The sequence below is a fragment of the Miscanthus floridulus genome, chromosome 17, assembly GCF_019320115.1.
Source record: "Miscanthus floridulus cultivar M001 chromosome 17, ASM1932011v1, whole genome shotgun sequence".
Classification (NCBI taxonomy): Eukaryota; Viridiplantae; Streptophyta; class Magnoliopsida; order Poales; family Poaceae; genus Miscanthus; species Miscanthus floridulus.
Genome location: NC_089596.1, coordinates 38,348,410 through 38,362,976, shown reverse-complemented (window position 1 = coordinate 38,362,976; position 14,567 = coordinate 38,348,410). Strand labels below are relative to the sequence as shown.

At 46.1% G+C, this 14,567-nt stretch overlaps 1 protein-coding gene across 1 annotated transcript; it reads right to left on the bottom strand.

Annotated features, from left to right (window-relative positions):
* Positions 1 to 9,244: 9,244 nt before the first annotated feature.
* Positions 9,245 to 11,824, bottom strand: LOC136516621 (GDSL esterase/lipase At1g28580-like). The gene is made up of 3 exons (XM_066510068.1): positions 11,449 to 11,824; positions 10,646 to 11,293; positions 9,245 to 9,665 (listed from the first exon to the last, which is right to left on the bottom strand). The coding sequence occupies exons 1-3, from the start codon at positions 11,693 to 11,695 to the stop codon at positions 9,427 to 9,429; spliced, it is 1,134 nt and encodes a 377-aa protein (XP_066366165.1). The 5' UTR covers positions 11,696 to 11,824; the 3' UTR covers positions 9,245 to 9,426.
* Between the last annotated feature and the right edge of the window lie 2,743 nt (positions 11,825 to 14,567).

Genomic DNA, 14,567 nt, shown 5'->3' with positions numbered 1-14,567 from the left:
ACTATGCTATGGTTGTGGAGTGAATGGACATGAGATTACCATGTGTCCACACAAGAGTTGGGCCGACAAGTGTGAAGTGGCCGATCAAACGGCCTCAAACAAGTTGGTCAACCAAAGGAAAAGTGATGGACAAAGCACTTATCTCATGTGCAAGAAGTTGGGGCATCCAACCAAGAAATGCCCAATGTACAAGGAGGCAAGAAAGGAAGCCCAAGTTGCAACAAGAAGATGCTATGGATGCAATGAGATGGGCCACAAGGTTGATGGATGTCCATACAAGCAAAACAAGCATAGAGCAAACAAAGGTCGCATATGCTATGCTTGTGGAAGAAAGGGGCATCTAAGCTATGATTGCCCAAATTGTAACATCCCTAAGCCGAACACATTTGTTTATGATAATATGCTTAGGAAGACCACAAATGGAATTAGCACTAGCAAGGTGATGTGTTCACCACAAACTAGTACTAAGGCCATTTAGGGTGCCTAAGCACTTGTTGACTAACCCAAAAGGACCCAACAAGAGTTGGGTACCAAAATGTGCTTAGGTTGATAATGTAGGTACTTGGTGGTGAGATGAAAGCTTCAGGGTGGTTGAGCAAGCAAATTAAAAATATTCACTCAATCTATCAATCAATTCTTATCATAATCTCATATATGGTTGACCTGAAGATAAATCAATGACCATATCGTTTACTTCATCTCTACCATTGGTAACAAGTACCTAAAGACCTTATAGGATAGCCACTTTGTGTTTAGTGCTCAATGGCTCACAAATAAGCATATTTGTGAAATAATTGGAAGTGACTAATTAGTTTTATTTAATCATTATCATATTTGTCATGTGATGCTTTTAATGGCTCTCTAGTAGAGCAATGCATTTGTTCAGATGCAGGCATACAAGAAGTACTAGAGCTAAAACGAAGAATCACAAGCAGCGCTTCAATTGTTTCTGTCCTGCGCCTACCAGACATGTCCGGTATGGCCAGGGCAGAAAGGAAAAGTGTTTATGTTCTTCACATGCCGGACGTGTTCGGTATGTCTACCAGACGTGTCTGGTATAACAGGAACCAGAGCACTAATTGGAATGCAATTGAGGTTTGATCCATATGATTTCATATATCCTTAATTTGCTCAGAAGCTTGTGATCTATCAAACCTAAGTGGGTTGTGAGTATGTCTCAACGAAATTTAAATATGGCAAATTACTTTGTGTTGGTCAAAATAGAAAATTGACTCCCAAATTCTTAAAAGAATAAAGTGCTTGTTGAAAGTCATTCAAATTACTTGTGGTACTTATTTAGGGGGAGCTCAGTTTCTATTTTGCACCATTGTGGACTAACAAATTTATCTAGTATTATTTGTAGTCCTTTGGATGAAAATTGATTTCATATATGGTATGATTATTTGACAAGTGAGGTCAACATGATGTTGTCATGCCATGTATTATCTCAGTGGTGATATTGTGGGCTCAAGGCAAAGGTATGTATTTACATACATGCATTGTAAGTGCATCTAAGGCCCTTTATATGCTAGTGTGTGCATTTGTGTGATATAGGATAGATGTTTTTCAAAATCCCTAACTAGCATGTGTAGGTGGTGTGGTTTGAAAATCATGTGGTTTTTGGGTCTTTGTGACCTAGTCATGTCATATTGTGATTATTGCTACCCTTGGTTGATTATTTGCCTGATCACATGTGACATGGTTCTCTCAAGTACATAAAAATCTCTATGTCCCTTTAAAATCTCTCTCAAGTTTTGAAAATCATAAATTTGCCAAATATTCGAAAAAGAGAAAATCAATTCTTGGCTAATACATGTCCCCTAAGTGAGAATCCTAAGCCTATTTCAATTGATGCAAATATTATGCCTAGGAAGGTTTGTTATGGTACCTTATTGGTTAGTATTGCAAAAAAACAAAATTCCGCTAGTCATACTAAGGCTATGCCTAAGTATGTTGCGTCTAACATGAGAGGACCCGAACTAGTTTGGGTACCATCAAAAAGTGGATGATCCGTTTGTAGGTACCATGGCATTGGAGACTTGATTTAATGAAATTATTATTGTTCATCTTATGTTGAGTCAAGTATTGAAACCTAGTGCAATTCTATCCCAATGCCAAGTAAAATTGAGTGAAGTCCATATGCTATCAACATACAAGTGTTATATTCAAGTTGTGGGGAATTTATTGATATATTTGAAGGCCTGCAAATAAGTGGAGTTGAAGCTTGCAAAGATGATCATAAGCTATCAAGGTATATCTCTTGTTGATCAAAGTTTATTTGGGTGCATATGAGTTAATTGAATTGGATATATATGCATATGTTGCTTGCTATGAGATGTTTGAATAGATTAAATGCTTAAGTAATCAAGTTTGAAGTTGGTTTGATTGGATATGTTCATAAGATTTCTTCTAGTAAGTGGTTTGAATGGACATATGTCTTGTGAGAGTATTCAAATAAGTTGATTTCAAGTTTGGTTCAATTTGAAGAAAAATAGCTCAATTATTGAAATCTGTCCAATATTGAAAATCTAAGCTAGCAGTGATCATAGACATGTTTGAGTAACCAAATCTATTTGTATTGGCTTGAAATTTGGTCTGCATGCTCTACACTTATGGTATTAGTTGTTGTGCAAATTTCATGAGATTTGGATAAGTGATACTTCGGATTTGGAGTAGATCTTGTCAGCTATAGTGCAGCAGTTTTCAGCACGTAGCAGTGTGGAAAGATATGAAATCTAGGTAGCAATATAGAAGTCAAAAGAAGCTAAACTTTTTACAGCTACTAGAAGACTTAGTGTGTCACATCTTCACCAAATTTCGTGGTTTTTGGATATGTACTTTGGGAGATATGATTTATTCTTTGAAGAGTACAGAATCTGCCAGGAAAGTAACAATTATTGAATTGATCAAAAGTCACTTAGATTCAAAGGTCCTCAAATTAGAATCATATCTATAAGTGATTGAGGTACCTATGTTTTGGTTTTGGTTTTAGATAGAAGCATGACAAATGATGAGTACAAGACAATTTGTTTGAAGAGTGTATCTGGTACACATTTGGTACTCAAGCTAGAGATCAAGACCAAGATCAAGATGAAGATGAAGTTTAAGTTCTAGTGATAATTGGAGATCTTTTGATAGAAACAAAATGACTTAAACAAGTAGAAAGAAAAGGACTTAAAGAAGGATTCAAAGTTATTCATCAAATTAAGTCCAACAATATGGATCAATCAAACAAAATCTTTCAAGTGGATCAAGTGATTTTCTTTCAAGTTATTTCAAGTGAGTATCAAGGATGGTTCTTTGGAGAGAGGTCACTTCGCCCTAGGCTTGGATGGCTAAAATCAAAGTGGTAATCTAAAGAGACATTTGAGGTACTTGGTTGAAGAAAATCAAGAGATTGGTCTAGAAAGCAAGCAACACCCAAAAGAGAACAAGTCATGAAATTTCAAGTGGTATCATAAAATTTCAAGTGGTATTACAAGTGGTGCATCTTTTAGTTCTCTCAAGCAAGCAATGATCAAAGAAGAAGCAAGCCAGCCACAACAAGAAGAGTGCACTTGATCATTAGTGATTCTCAATTCATATGGGTGAAGAATAGGAATTCAAAGAATTGGTATCTATTAGTCTTCACCAAGCTTATAATTGGACTTCATGGTGCTATTGGAGAAATGAATTGAAATCTATATGACTATCTTCCTCTCCAATATAGCAAAGGTATCATTGTATTGTGCATGATCATCTTTCATCCCTTACTAGTATGCGGTTAGTGCATATAGTACATGCTTATAGGATCATGCATTACAAATGAAAATTTTTAGATTCATAGACTACCACTATTGCTTGAATGATTATATAATCTAGTGGTTAGTGTATGAGTTTGTTCATGAGCTAGTAAACCCATGTACTTGATCTATTTTGAATTGCAAACAAGTGACAAGTACAACCTCTTTAAGATGACAAAGGGGGAGAGTTTAATACAAAGGGAGAGATTAGTACAAAGTTTGAACCTTAAGCATCATTTGTGCTTTGTGTGACAGCTTGTAGCCCTTTGTCCTTAGTATGTCATTGTTGGACCTTTGTGGTGATAGATGACAAAGGGGGAGAGAGACTGATTAAAGCTTCAGGATAGTTTCATTTGCTTTTCTTTGTACCTGAAGATATGTACTGCAGGCTGTCGTTTCTTGTTTTTGAGCTTTATTAATGTATCTTGGATTTGAGATAGATTGTATCATGTGAGAGATGAGACTTACTTATGCTTTATCTATGTATCTCTTGAGACATGATCTTTATTTATATTTTAGTGGCTTGTGGACTTGAGAAAATGCGTAATGAGTGCTATGTGTGAATTACATGTTTTATATTTATTTTCATAAGGACTATGCATGCTAGAATGAAAATATTTGATGTGATGCCTTTATATTTATTCTTGTGTGATATATCTTGTCATATGCATCACGGTTTCACTTTGTCACACACACATGCACCCCACGGATGCAATGATTTAGGGGGAGTCTCCTATATGTTTTAGTATGTGCAATTGACATTTGAGGTCATTTTATGAATTCTAATCATAAGCACATATTAAGGGGGAGTCTCTCATAAATCATTGAACCCAAAAGTTTAAATGTTTATATCATTTTGTAAGCTTTAATTAAGTTGTCGTCAATCACCAAAAAGGGGGAGACTGAAAGTGCATCTAGCCCTTTAGTGGGTTTTGGATGATTGAATGACAACGTGATTAAAGAACTAACCCGTTTGCTAAGTGTGGACAGGTAATAGGTTATCTCACAGGTACATAATGAAAGCCAAAATGATGTGTTGTTGTATAAACAATCTAGTTCAAGCACAAGACAACAATGCAAATAGAATTCATGCAAATGCTTGTTTATTGTGGGATTTCCATGTACTATGTGAAAGCAAGCTCGTGAGTATTAGTTAATGAGACATGAGGGATTGCATATGGAATGGTCTCATATTTGAAGCTTGCTAAATTGAAATAAAAAGATAAAAATACATATGAATGGATGATTCAACACAAGATGAGACTTAATGGCTTGAGATGGTGAAGATAGCAAGGAAAGGCTTCGAGGTACTAAGCAAGGGTGAAGGGCAAGCGATGGCTTGGCGGCCGAAGAACCTAGCTAGGGTGAAGAAGAAAGTACTTGCATTTAGTTGAGGTACTAATCAAGCTAAGATGGTCATATTGATGTGAAGGATCAAATCTATATTGGACAAGTTGATTAAAGTGACTTGATGCATTTGGAGTTATTCATATTTGATAAATGGAATCAAGTCACGTGCTCAAGATGGCTATGCTCAAGTGACAAGATCAATATTGACATGTTGGCACCCTCACTTGATGAAGATTGAAAGACACGGCATCAATTTAAAGAAGATCAACTCAAAAGGTTTAATTTCATTTTTCTTTTGATCTTGAGTTAATAGGTATGCCGTACTATTAAGAGGGATGCAAGTTTAGGTGGTCTGAGGAAGATAGAGTGCTCAAGCATAATAATTAAATCAAAAGAGAGACACTCTAGCACTTCACGAGCACAAAGAATAATTTTCTGTGACTGTCGGTGTCGGAAGTCCCGACGTAAGCCGAAACTCTTGACAGTCGGAAGTCATGACTCTTGCCGGAAGTGCTGACTCCCAGTCACTGCCTGCGCGGTGACTGTGGACGTCGGAAGTCCCGACGTGAGTCGGAACTTCCGATAGTCGGAAGTCCCGACCCAAGCCGGGAGTCCCGGCATCGATGGTTCTACTGACCTGCTGACTATGCACGTCGGAAGTCCCGACGTTCGTCGGAAGTTCCGACGTTGGCTGTCTCGAGTGGACTTTGACCTCGCATGAACAGTGTTTTCTTCATACGTCGAAAGTCCCGAGATCTGCGTCGGAACTCCCGACGTAGATCTAAACAGTTAGATTTTGCCTTAGAGTATATATACCCCTCTCCTCCTTTCTAACCGTGGCCCACTCATTTCATTGCAATGAACACTCGGCCAAAACAGCCCCTAAGCATTCTAGGCTCGTCACTCTTCTCTCCTTTGCCTCCAACTTCAATTCCTAAAGGGTTTGAGTGATTGGAGAGTGGATTGAGTGAGAAAAATACTTTGAGCAAGCTTGAGCACTTGATTTCTTCATCAAGCCGGTTTAATTTGCATTTGTTACTCTTGGGGATTTTCCCCTAGCCGGCGAGGCGTCACCCAAGAGCTTCCATCTTGTGGAAGAGCCTTAGGAAGTTTGTATTACCCTTGATTTCTAGTGAAAAAACTCAAGTGACCTTTGTGGTATCCTTGAGTGAGGCAAGGAGTTGGAAGAGACTCCGACCAAAGTGGTCACCTCAACAACGAGGACGTAGGAGCTCCTTTGTGGGGCTGCTGAACCTCGGGATAAATTCTTGTCTCCCGCATGCTTGTTGTTGTTGTGATTTGCTCAAAATTACTTGTATTTGGTTGTCTCCCTCTCTCTAGCTATTTCTTAGGGTTTGGGACTCGATCTACGAAGTGGTGGCTTATCAACATCAAGAGAGTGACCCAACACCTTACCTTACCATTAGGAAGTGGGTTTGTAAGTTATCGGCATCACAAAGTTCATTTTAGCACTTGTAGTTCATTTCCCGTAGGGGTCGGAAGTGCTGACAGTTTGCGTTGGAAGTTCTGACCTAAACTGTCGGGACTTCTGACACGTCGGAAGTTCTGACCCAAACGTTGGGACTTCTGACACGTCGGAAGTTCTGACCCAAACTGTCGGGACTTCCGACATTAACTGACTAGTGCATTTTGATTCAACTCTTTGGTTGTCGCTGTTTGGCTCCCTAGGTTTATCGAGTATCTTTTATATACTTTGTGGCTAACTTGTGAGGGGTTGTATTACTCTGTTTTGGAGTTTTCATTTTAAAAACTCCTATTACTAATCGTTTCCGCTTTCAAAGGAGTTGATTTTTCAGAAACGCCTATTCACCCCCCTCTAGGCAACATCCTAGATCCTTTCAAAGACGGAGCCTATGGCCTCGAGGTCGGGCGAGACAGAGCCCGTGGCCTTGGGCAAGATGAAACCCGCATCCTTAGAGTCGGATGAGATGGAGCCCGCGCCCAAGGGGTCGGACAAGACGAAGCCCACGGCATCGAGGTCGGACGAGACGGAGCCCGTGGCCTTGGGGTTGAACAAGACCTTTTAATATGTCTCGAGCCATCCGGGGAAGTCAGCGTGGACGCTAACTTCCTTGCTTTGGGAATCCCAAATATCGATACCCGACAATTGCGTTGAAAGCGCATGTTGCAAACGTATGTTCTAAGTATTTTAGATGTTTTAGAGGTACGTTGCAAGTGTTTTCACACGGATGTTACAAAAGTAGATCAGAATGTAGCACATGTTGCAATAGTTGTACACGTATGCTGCAAGCTTCTGTTCCTAATGTTTTATCTATGTTTTTTTCAAACGTAGGTTACAAGTGTGTTTATTTAGATGTTGCATGTGTTTCACACATACATTGCAAGTGTTTTATCTGGATGTTGCGTCTGTTTTACAATGGTTTTGAAGTGCTTTTCATGTGTTTTTTTAAGTGTTTCAAATACATGTTTCAAGTGTTTCATCTGTGTTCAGACGTATGTTGCAATTGTCGTATCTGATGTTTCAAAAATAGATCGGGTGTTGCGTCTCCTTCCTCGCTTTCTGCCGCCTTTCTCAGTGTCTCCACCTTCTCCCGATGTCGGCTGGACATCCACCGCCCCCTCCCCTATTTCTCGATGTTGGTCACGTTTGGGCGGCGTAGGCCCAACGTGGACGCACGAAACCGCGCGGGAAACGGCTGCAGGCACGTCCGTACGCCCTGTCAGTCCAGACTTCCCAGCGCTAGGAAGCCCCGTAATCTAATTTTATGTTCATAGAGGGTCCGATTAAGCAGACAGTTCGGGTTAAGCCTAATCACTAATCCACGTTCATAAAAGCTGGATTTACCTCCGTCAAGAAAAAAAAATGTTCAAGCCTTGATCCGTCGATGAGATCATCGTATTCTGGTTGATTTGGTTCCCAACACGAACGAAGCGACGACTCTCGCACGTGACATTTAACGCGGGCGCGACGCGAGAGGTGAGCCACGCAGGCTCGTCCATCCACATATCCCAGCCGCGGGCGCACACGTGACGGGTTTGTCTCGGGGCGGCGACGCGCACATGCGCCGCACTGGCCTCCCCGGCGCACGCGCAGCCGAAGGCGAGGCGGCGAAGCAGCGCACGGCGTCCGCGTCGCGCGTCCCTTCCCCCCGCGCGCTGCCAGCAACCACCCACCGGCCACCAGTGATGCGGCGTGGGCGCACAACGAGAGCAGCAGCCAGCGATGGAATGGATCCCTGCTCCCACCGCCGGTCGAATGGAATGGCGCTGCCGAGCGGCAACAGGCAATGGTTCATGTCGTGCGCGAGCGCCCGCGTGGCGATGCCTCGCGGTGCCCGGGACGGTCTGGCCTTGTCTCGGCAACGGGTCCGAGTAATGACTGCGCTGCCAATCGCCGTGGTCAAACAATTAGTGGACGGCAAAAGCGGCAATGATTGCGGCGTGTTAAGCCGAGGCCGGAGAGGCCTCCAAAAAGTGCTTTTATTTTCTGCGAGCCAGCACGGCTTCGCTTGCATCACGCCCGCTGCCCCGGCCTGGTCCCACGGCATATGTGCGTTGCTTGCTGCAGCAAACTTGTGTTGTCTCTCTCTCTCTCTCCTAGTACGCCTCGCCTCGGCAGTTTTGTTCTCTATTAGTAGATCGGTTTCGGCTGTGAGCGATAATCTTGGAGGGATAAGGGATCGCTACAGTCATCATGGATTTGTCACGCACCTCGCAAAGTTGAGTGTCCATACGATCCAGCGCCGAAAGCTTATTTGTCCTGGCATCGAGCAGCACTCGGTACCGACCCGACCCATCGCAAGTTACACGGTCATGGAAAGGCAGAGACGTGCTTAGTAGTCGTGCTTTTGAGCTTGCTTGTTTGGGTACAATTGAGTTGAGCCTTAGCGTATATACATACAGTAATGCCCGACATAGTACTACACTACAACATATGCAAGCTCGATCGCTTGCAAGTCCGCCTCCATCAATCAATCATCAAAACAGGTTGAGTTGTTTCTTCATTGATCGGGGTAGCAGTGGAAGTATTACACTGCACGGCAGCAGCAGCAGCAGCAACACCAAAACCGCTCGCTCGATTCGACAGAGGGCAGGCAGGCACACAAGTGCGGCATGACGACAAACAGAGAAACCTAAACCGATTTTCAATTTGTACTCCAGTCCGATCCGATCCCCAATATACATGAACACGAACATGAACAAATGGAATTCACGTTATATTAGCTCTTCCCTTCTCCCAACCTCTGAAATCCAATGCAGCAGCAATGCATGGATCATGAATGCAGTGCAGAGTGCAGAGGGATCAGATCAGTCAGTCGACCATGTCCTCGAGGACGACGGTGGCGAGCGGCGGGTGCGCGTAGGGGCCCTTGACCCAGGTGTTGGCGATGAAGCGGTAGGGCGCCTCCGTGAGGTGGATGCCGTCCCAGCTGACGTGCGCGTCGGGGTCCTCGCAGGTGGTGGCGCCGGGGAGCCCGCACGACGCGCTCATGTTGTAGTTGTACGGCCCGCCGCCGCCGCAGCACGCCCGCAGAGCGCCGCGCTTGTAGCCTGCACACACAGATCAGATGGCAACACATCCACCCCCACAAAATTTCAGCATTTACATGTACTCCTCTCCTACGCTGCTGCTAGTAGGAGTATTAACCAGAGGACAGACAGTAACTTGTCGTGGCAGCAGCCTTGGTGGGCATCGATCGGGCCATGGAAGGATCCATCCATGGACGAGACACGAGTGAGTGGAGCCAACCGAAGCCGGAGAGAGAGGAGCATTCGGTAGTAGTAAGCCGTACTAGCACAGGCTGTGCCAGGATCTGCTCTGTGCTGGTAGTGGTAGGTGAACCGAACTCGCACTCACGCTCACACCAATGTTGCTCTGCCAATCCCTGACGCTACTACGCCAGCGTAGGCGCCAACACCCAACCATCACTCTCGCGGCTGGCATCCGAATCCGATGATCCTCTGCCGGCCTAGGACCAGCTCGCGGCGGCGGGGTTGAGAGATCCACAAGACCACAATCCTCGAGCGCCAACCCAAGTGTACAGCCTTGTCCGCTACTAGTAGCCACCGCAGCTCGTACGATACGAGGACGATGCCTGAGCCTCCCCCGCGCCAGGCGGGAGCGAGACTTCACGAGCTTGTTTTCTTCCTCGCTACCACTACTGTTGCACGAGACAACAGATCGCGACGGGCCGACGGCCGGACTGCTACTGCTCGGTCGGCCGGTCGGTCCAGGACTGCAGTCAGTGTGTGGCTACCAGACCAGACCTCTGAACACTTGAAAATGCAAACGCAGTACGGTGGCGCAGCAAGGCACCAGCCCTGGGACTGCTCCAAAACGAACCTCCATACGGCAAGGCGCCCAGTGCTCTGCTCGTGCCAGAGACAGAGGCCCCAGAGCAGCTGAGCAGAGATTCCTATTCCTATTCCTATTCGGCTGGCTATTCCATCCTATACTGTTTGTTGCACGCAGCCATGAGAGAAATGCGACGGACGAACGAGAAGAAAAAGGTGAAGAACTGACGACTGACCGTAGAGGTGCGGGGTGCGCGCGAACTGGATGTAGGGCGTGTAGTAGTCGGCGTAGACGATGCGGGACTCCGGCCGCCGTCGCTGGAGGCGGTCGAGTGCGATGCGGAGCATGGCGTTATGGTAGAGCGCCACGCTGTTGTACTTCTTCAGACACCCCGTCCGCGGGTCGTACTCGGACCTGTCCTCCGACAGGTACATGGTGAGCGTGATGGGGATGCAGCCGGCGGGGAGGTTCCCCGGCACCACCACGTGGCGGGCGCCCTCGTCCAGGAGCCGCTCGACGCCGCTCACCAGGGAGGCCACCACGGCGGGCACCAGCGTCGTCTTCACTTTCTCCAGGGACCAGTCCGCCTTCCACGCGAAGCTGTAGTCGTTGCCGCCGAACTCGCCGAACACGAACAGGGACTTCCCGAACAGGGCGCGGCAGGAGGACGGGTCCGACGGGCAGATGGTCTGCTTCACCTCCTGGAACCACTCCAGCTGCACGTTCATGGAGGTGTTGAAGGGCGGGATGCTCCACACGTTGTTGTCCTTGAAGTACTGCAGGTCCAGCGCCGTCGCGCCCATCACCGCGAAGTTGGCGCCCTGGCTGAAGTTGGTGCCCTTGTTGGCCGACGGAGGGAGAAGCGGCAGGCCGAACGCCTCGGCTGCAATCAAGCAATTTGTTTAGTTGCTGCCAGCCACCGCTGGAATACCGGTGAAGAATCATCATCGAATCGAATCAAACAGTCGTTCCAGTAAAAATCAGCCGCCACCGTTGGAATTCCGGTAGACAGACAGACAAGACAGAACGGCGACTTACCCAGGAAGTCGATGACGAGGCGGCCGTTGGAGCACCTGGCGTACGGCGGCGGGAACTTGGGCATGTTGGGCAGCTTGCCGGAGTTGATGATGACGAAGTTGCCCGTGTCGGAGAAGGAGTCGCCGAAGCTGAAGATGGCATCGTAGTACTGCGGCAGCGGCTCGCCCGACACCGCGGCGGCTGCCAGGCACACGAGTACCAGCACCGGCAGGTACGCCGCCGAGAAGCCCCTCCTCCTCGACGCCATGGCCAGGCCACTTACTCACCAATGAGCAAGTAAAGAGAAACAAACGAACCAACAGTGTGACTGTGTGAAAGAAAGAGAGAGTAAGTAAGGCAAAAAAGCAGGCAGGGGCTGCTGCTACGCACGGCGCTGCTGAACAGGGTTTGCATTGTTATATAGCAGGGGTAGGCACATGGATTACACCAAGGTGGTGCTAATTATGCCTCTGTTTGCTTGCCGTGTTTGTTTATTATGTGTAGGCCCTTTACATATATTTTTAATTTCTCTCTCTAGTCTATACACACCGTTTGATTTGTTTGTGGCTGGCCAGTGCATGGTATGATGGATGGAAAAAGTCTACTCCACCCCTAACTATGGGGTGATCTACATAACCCCTCAACTATGAAACGGTCTGATTTACTTCCAGAACTTTCCAAAACCGTCTATTTTACCCCCAGGCGGTTTCAGCGGCGGCCGTGCTACAGTAACGTGGTTTTCCTATGGTCTCTGAAAACCGTCGTACTGTAGCAAACCCACTGCTGAAAACCGCCTGGGAGTAAAGTAGACGGTTTTGGAAAGTTCAGGAGGTAAATCAGACCGTTTCATACTTGAGGGGTTATGTAGACCACCCCATAGTTGGGGGTGGAGTAGACTTTTTCCTATGATGGATGGGCTCTGCACTGTAATACTAATAGGGACTAGCTAGGGAGAGCATGGCATGCTGGATGGAGATGGTGACGAGGAATGGAAGATTAGTTTGGGTGACTTTGATGGGCAGTAAGACTTATGGTTATCTAAATCAAAATTGGGTAGTAAGAGACTCAAAATCAGTCTTCAATAGAGTATCTATACGGAAGATCTATTTTGGGTTGCCTGAAAGACACAATCTAAATATGGACATCCTCTCTCCTGGAAACCCATTTGCAGAAATAATTCTCTTTTAGGTCTTGTTGTTGGAGAAGATGCCGAATATATATTAAACCTTTTATCTATAACGCTACCCAAACAACGAATGAATATTGTATTTTAGATATTATTGCTGGATAGCCAAACTAGCTGGAGTGTGGGTGCTCGACACGGCACACATGCCTTGCTTGCTTAGTGGGTTGTCTTCTCTGTGCAGGGCAGGGCAGGGCGTCCGGTGTCATCTCACCTGGGGACATCTATCACTGCCAGCCCGGAATGTGTTATCTGTTTGTGCCGATGGTAATCAAGTAGCCGTTGAGGTGACAGGAAAAACATATCAGGACGGGTTGGTAAAGAAAGGCTTATAAAATTCCCAGGATTAAATCCAAAAACTGTGTCAGAAAATTGCCACACACATCTTGAGAAACATGTACACAGCGCCTACATTCGTTCACCACGCGGTAGATACTACTATGCGGTAGCGAAAAAGGAAATGCGAGCAAGCGATATTTTGATGTACGATCAATTACTATGAGGTGTTCATGATCTGGTGGTTAATGTTTCCTTATTACTGCCTCATATAAAAAAATAACATATAATTTTGTCATTGTCTAAATAAAATAAAATATATATAAGAGGGTGTTTGGTTTCTCCCCTAAATTTTAGTCGCTGTCCCATCGAATGTTTGAACATATGCATGGAGTATTAAACATAGACTAATTACGAAACTAATTGCACAGCTTGCGACTAATTTACGAGACGAATCTTTTAAGCCTAATTAGTCCATGATTTGACAACGTAGTGCTACAGTAAACATATGCTAATGATGGATTAATTAAGCTTAATAAATTCGTCTCATGTAGTACTGACAGATTCTGTAATTTATTATTTTATTAGTATCCGAACACCCCATGCGACACCCTCACATGACATCTTCTAAATTTTAGTCACCGGATCCCAACATCCCTTAAATCTCTAGGTTAGATGTGACTAGGTTATTACCGCCTATGAGACAATAACAATGTGTGCGCACCAATTAGACGATTTGGTTTTGCGATGGTTAGAGCAAATAAGACCCGGCCCGGATGAGGACGTTGAAGCGTGCAGTTCCGCAGAGTGGAGAGAGTCAAAGGGAAAGAAAGGGGAGGCATCGTGCATCCATACTCGGCGCACGCCTAGCTAGTACTCGTAGAGGGGCAGCACTAAGTGAGGTAGACGACAGCATGTGCCCCAGCAGTCCAATAGCCGCGCGCGAGAAATTATAGGATGGGTGCGTGCAGCTGGAGATCCGATTCGCCCATCGCCATCAACAACAAAGCAGGCCGCAGGCCACGATCGTCGAGCATGTAACGGGGTGCTGCAGTAGTGGCACCACCGGCCGTGGCGTCGACGCCTAACCGCCTGCTGCACGCAGAATCGAAAAAAAAACCGAACGGGCACAAAATCAAGCTACCCCAGGACGCGCGCGGGCATTCGCCCATCCGTTTGTGCCCCTTTTCCCTCGCGGTCTCGGTGGTTTCCTGCGTGCGTTTCCCATCTGCTCCGGAGCAAAGGCCGTGAAAAAGGGACGGGGGGTCCATGTATGGCCAACGCGGGAGCGTGGGCACTACACACAGTGCACAGTGGTCAGTCAGGCTGCGCGCGTGCTTGCCACCGAGAGGCGAGAAGAGAGAGGAGATTCCAGTTATAGAAGCGGACAACGGAGGGGCGCGGCGGGGGAGCTGCATGCACTGCACTGCACGGCCACGCAAAGATTCCGGCCGTCCTCAGCTCAGCAGCGCTGCAACGGCTCGCTAACTGCAACTTGCTTGGCGCTGTCACTGGGACGTGGACAAGGGAATTCGGTTAGGTTACTTATTCTGTTTGCTGATGATGCGCCGCTGATCGGTCGATTGACTGAGAGGAGCGGCAGGCAGGCAGGCATGTGAGAGCCACTACTGAAGAGCGACAGTGTGATTGGGATCATAACGAACGTTATCGTTGTCAGGTA

What these genes read in the sequence shown, in the direction of transcription:
- LOC136516621 (XM_066510068.1), bottom strand. Translation starts at nt 11,695, where the DNA reads ATGGCGTCGAGGAGGAGGGGCTTCTCGGCGGCGTACCTGCCGGTGCTG. An exon ending in CCTCGTCATCGACTTCCTGG is followed by an intron (nt 11,294 to 11,448) that starts GTAAGTCGCCGT and finishes GCTTGATTGCAG; the next exon opens with CCGAGGCGTTCGGCCTGCCG. An exon ending in GCGCACCCCGCACCTCTACG is followed by an intron (nt 9,666 to 10,645) that starts GTCAGTCGTCAG and finishes CTGTGTGTGCAG; the next exon opens with GCTACAAGCGCGGCGCTCTG.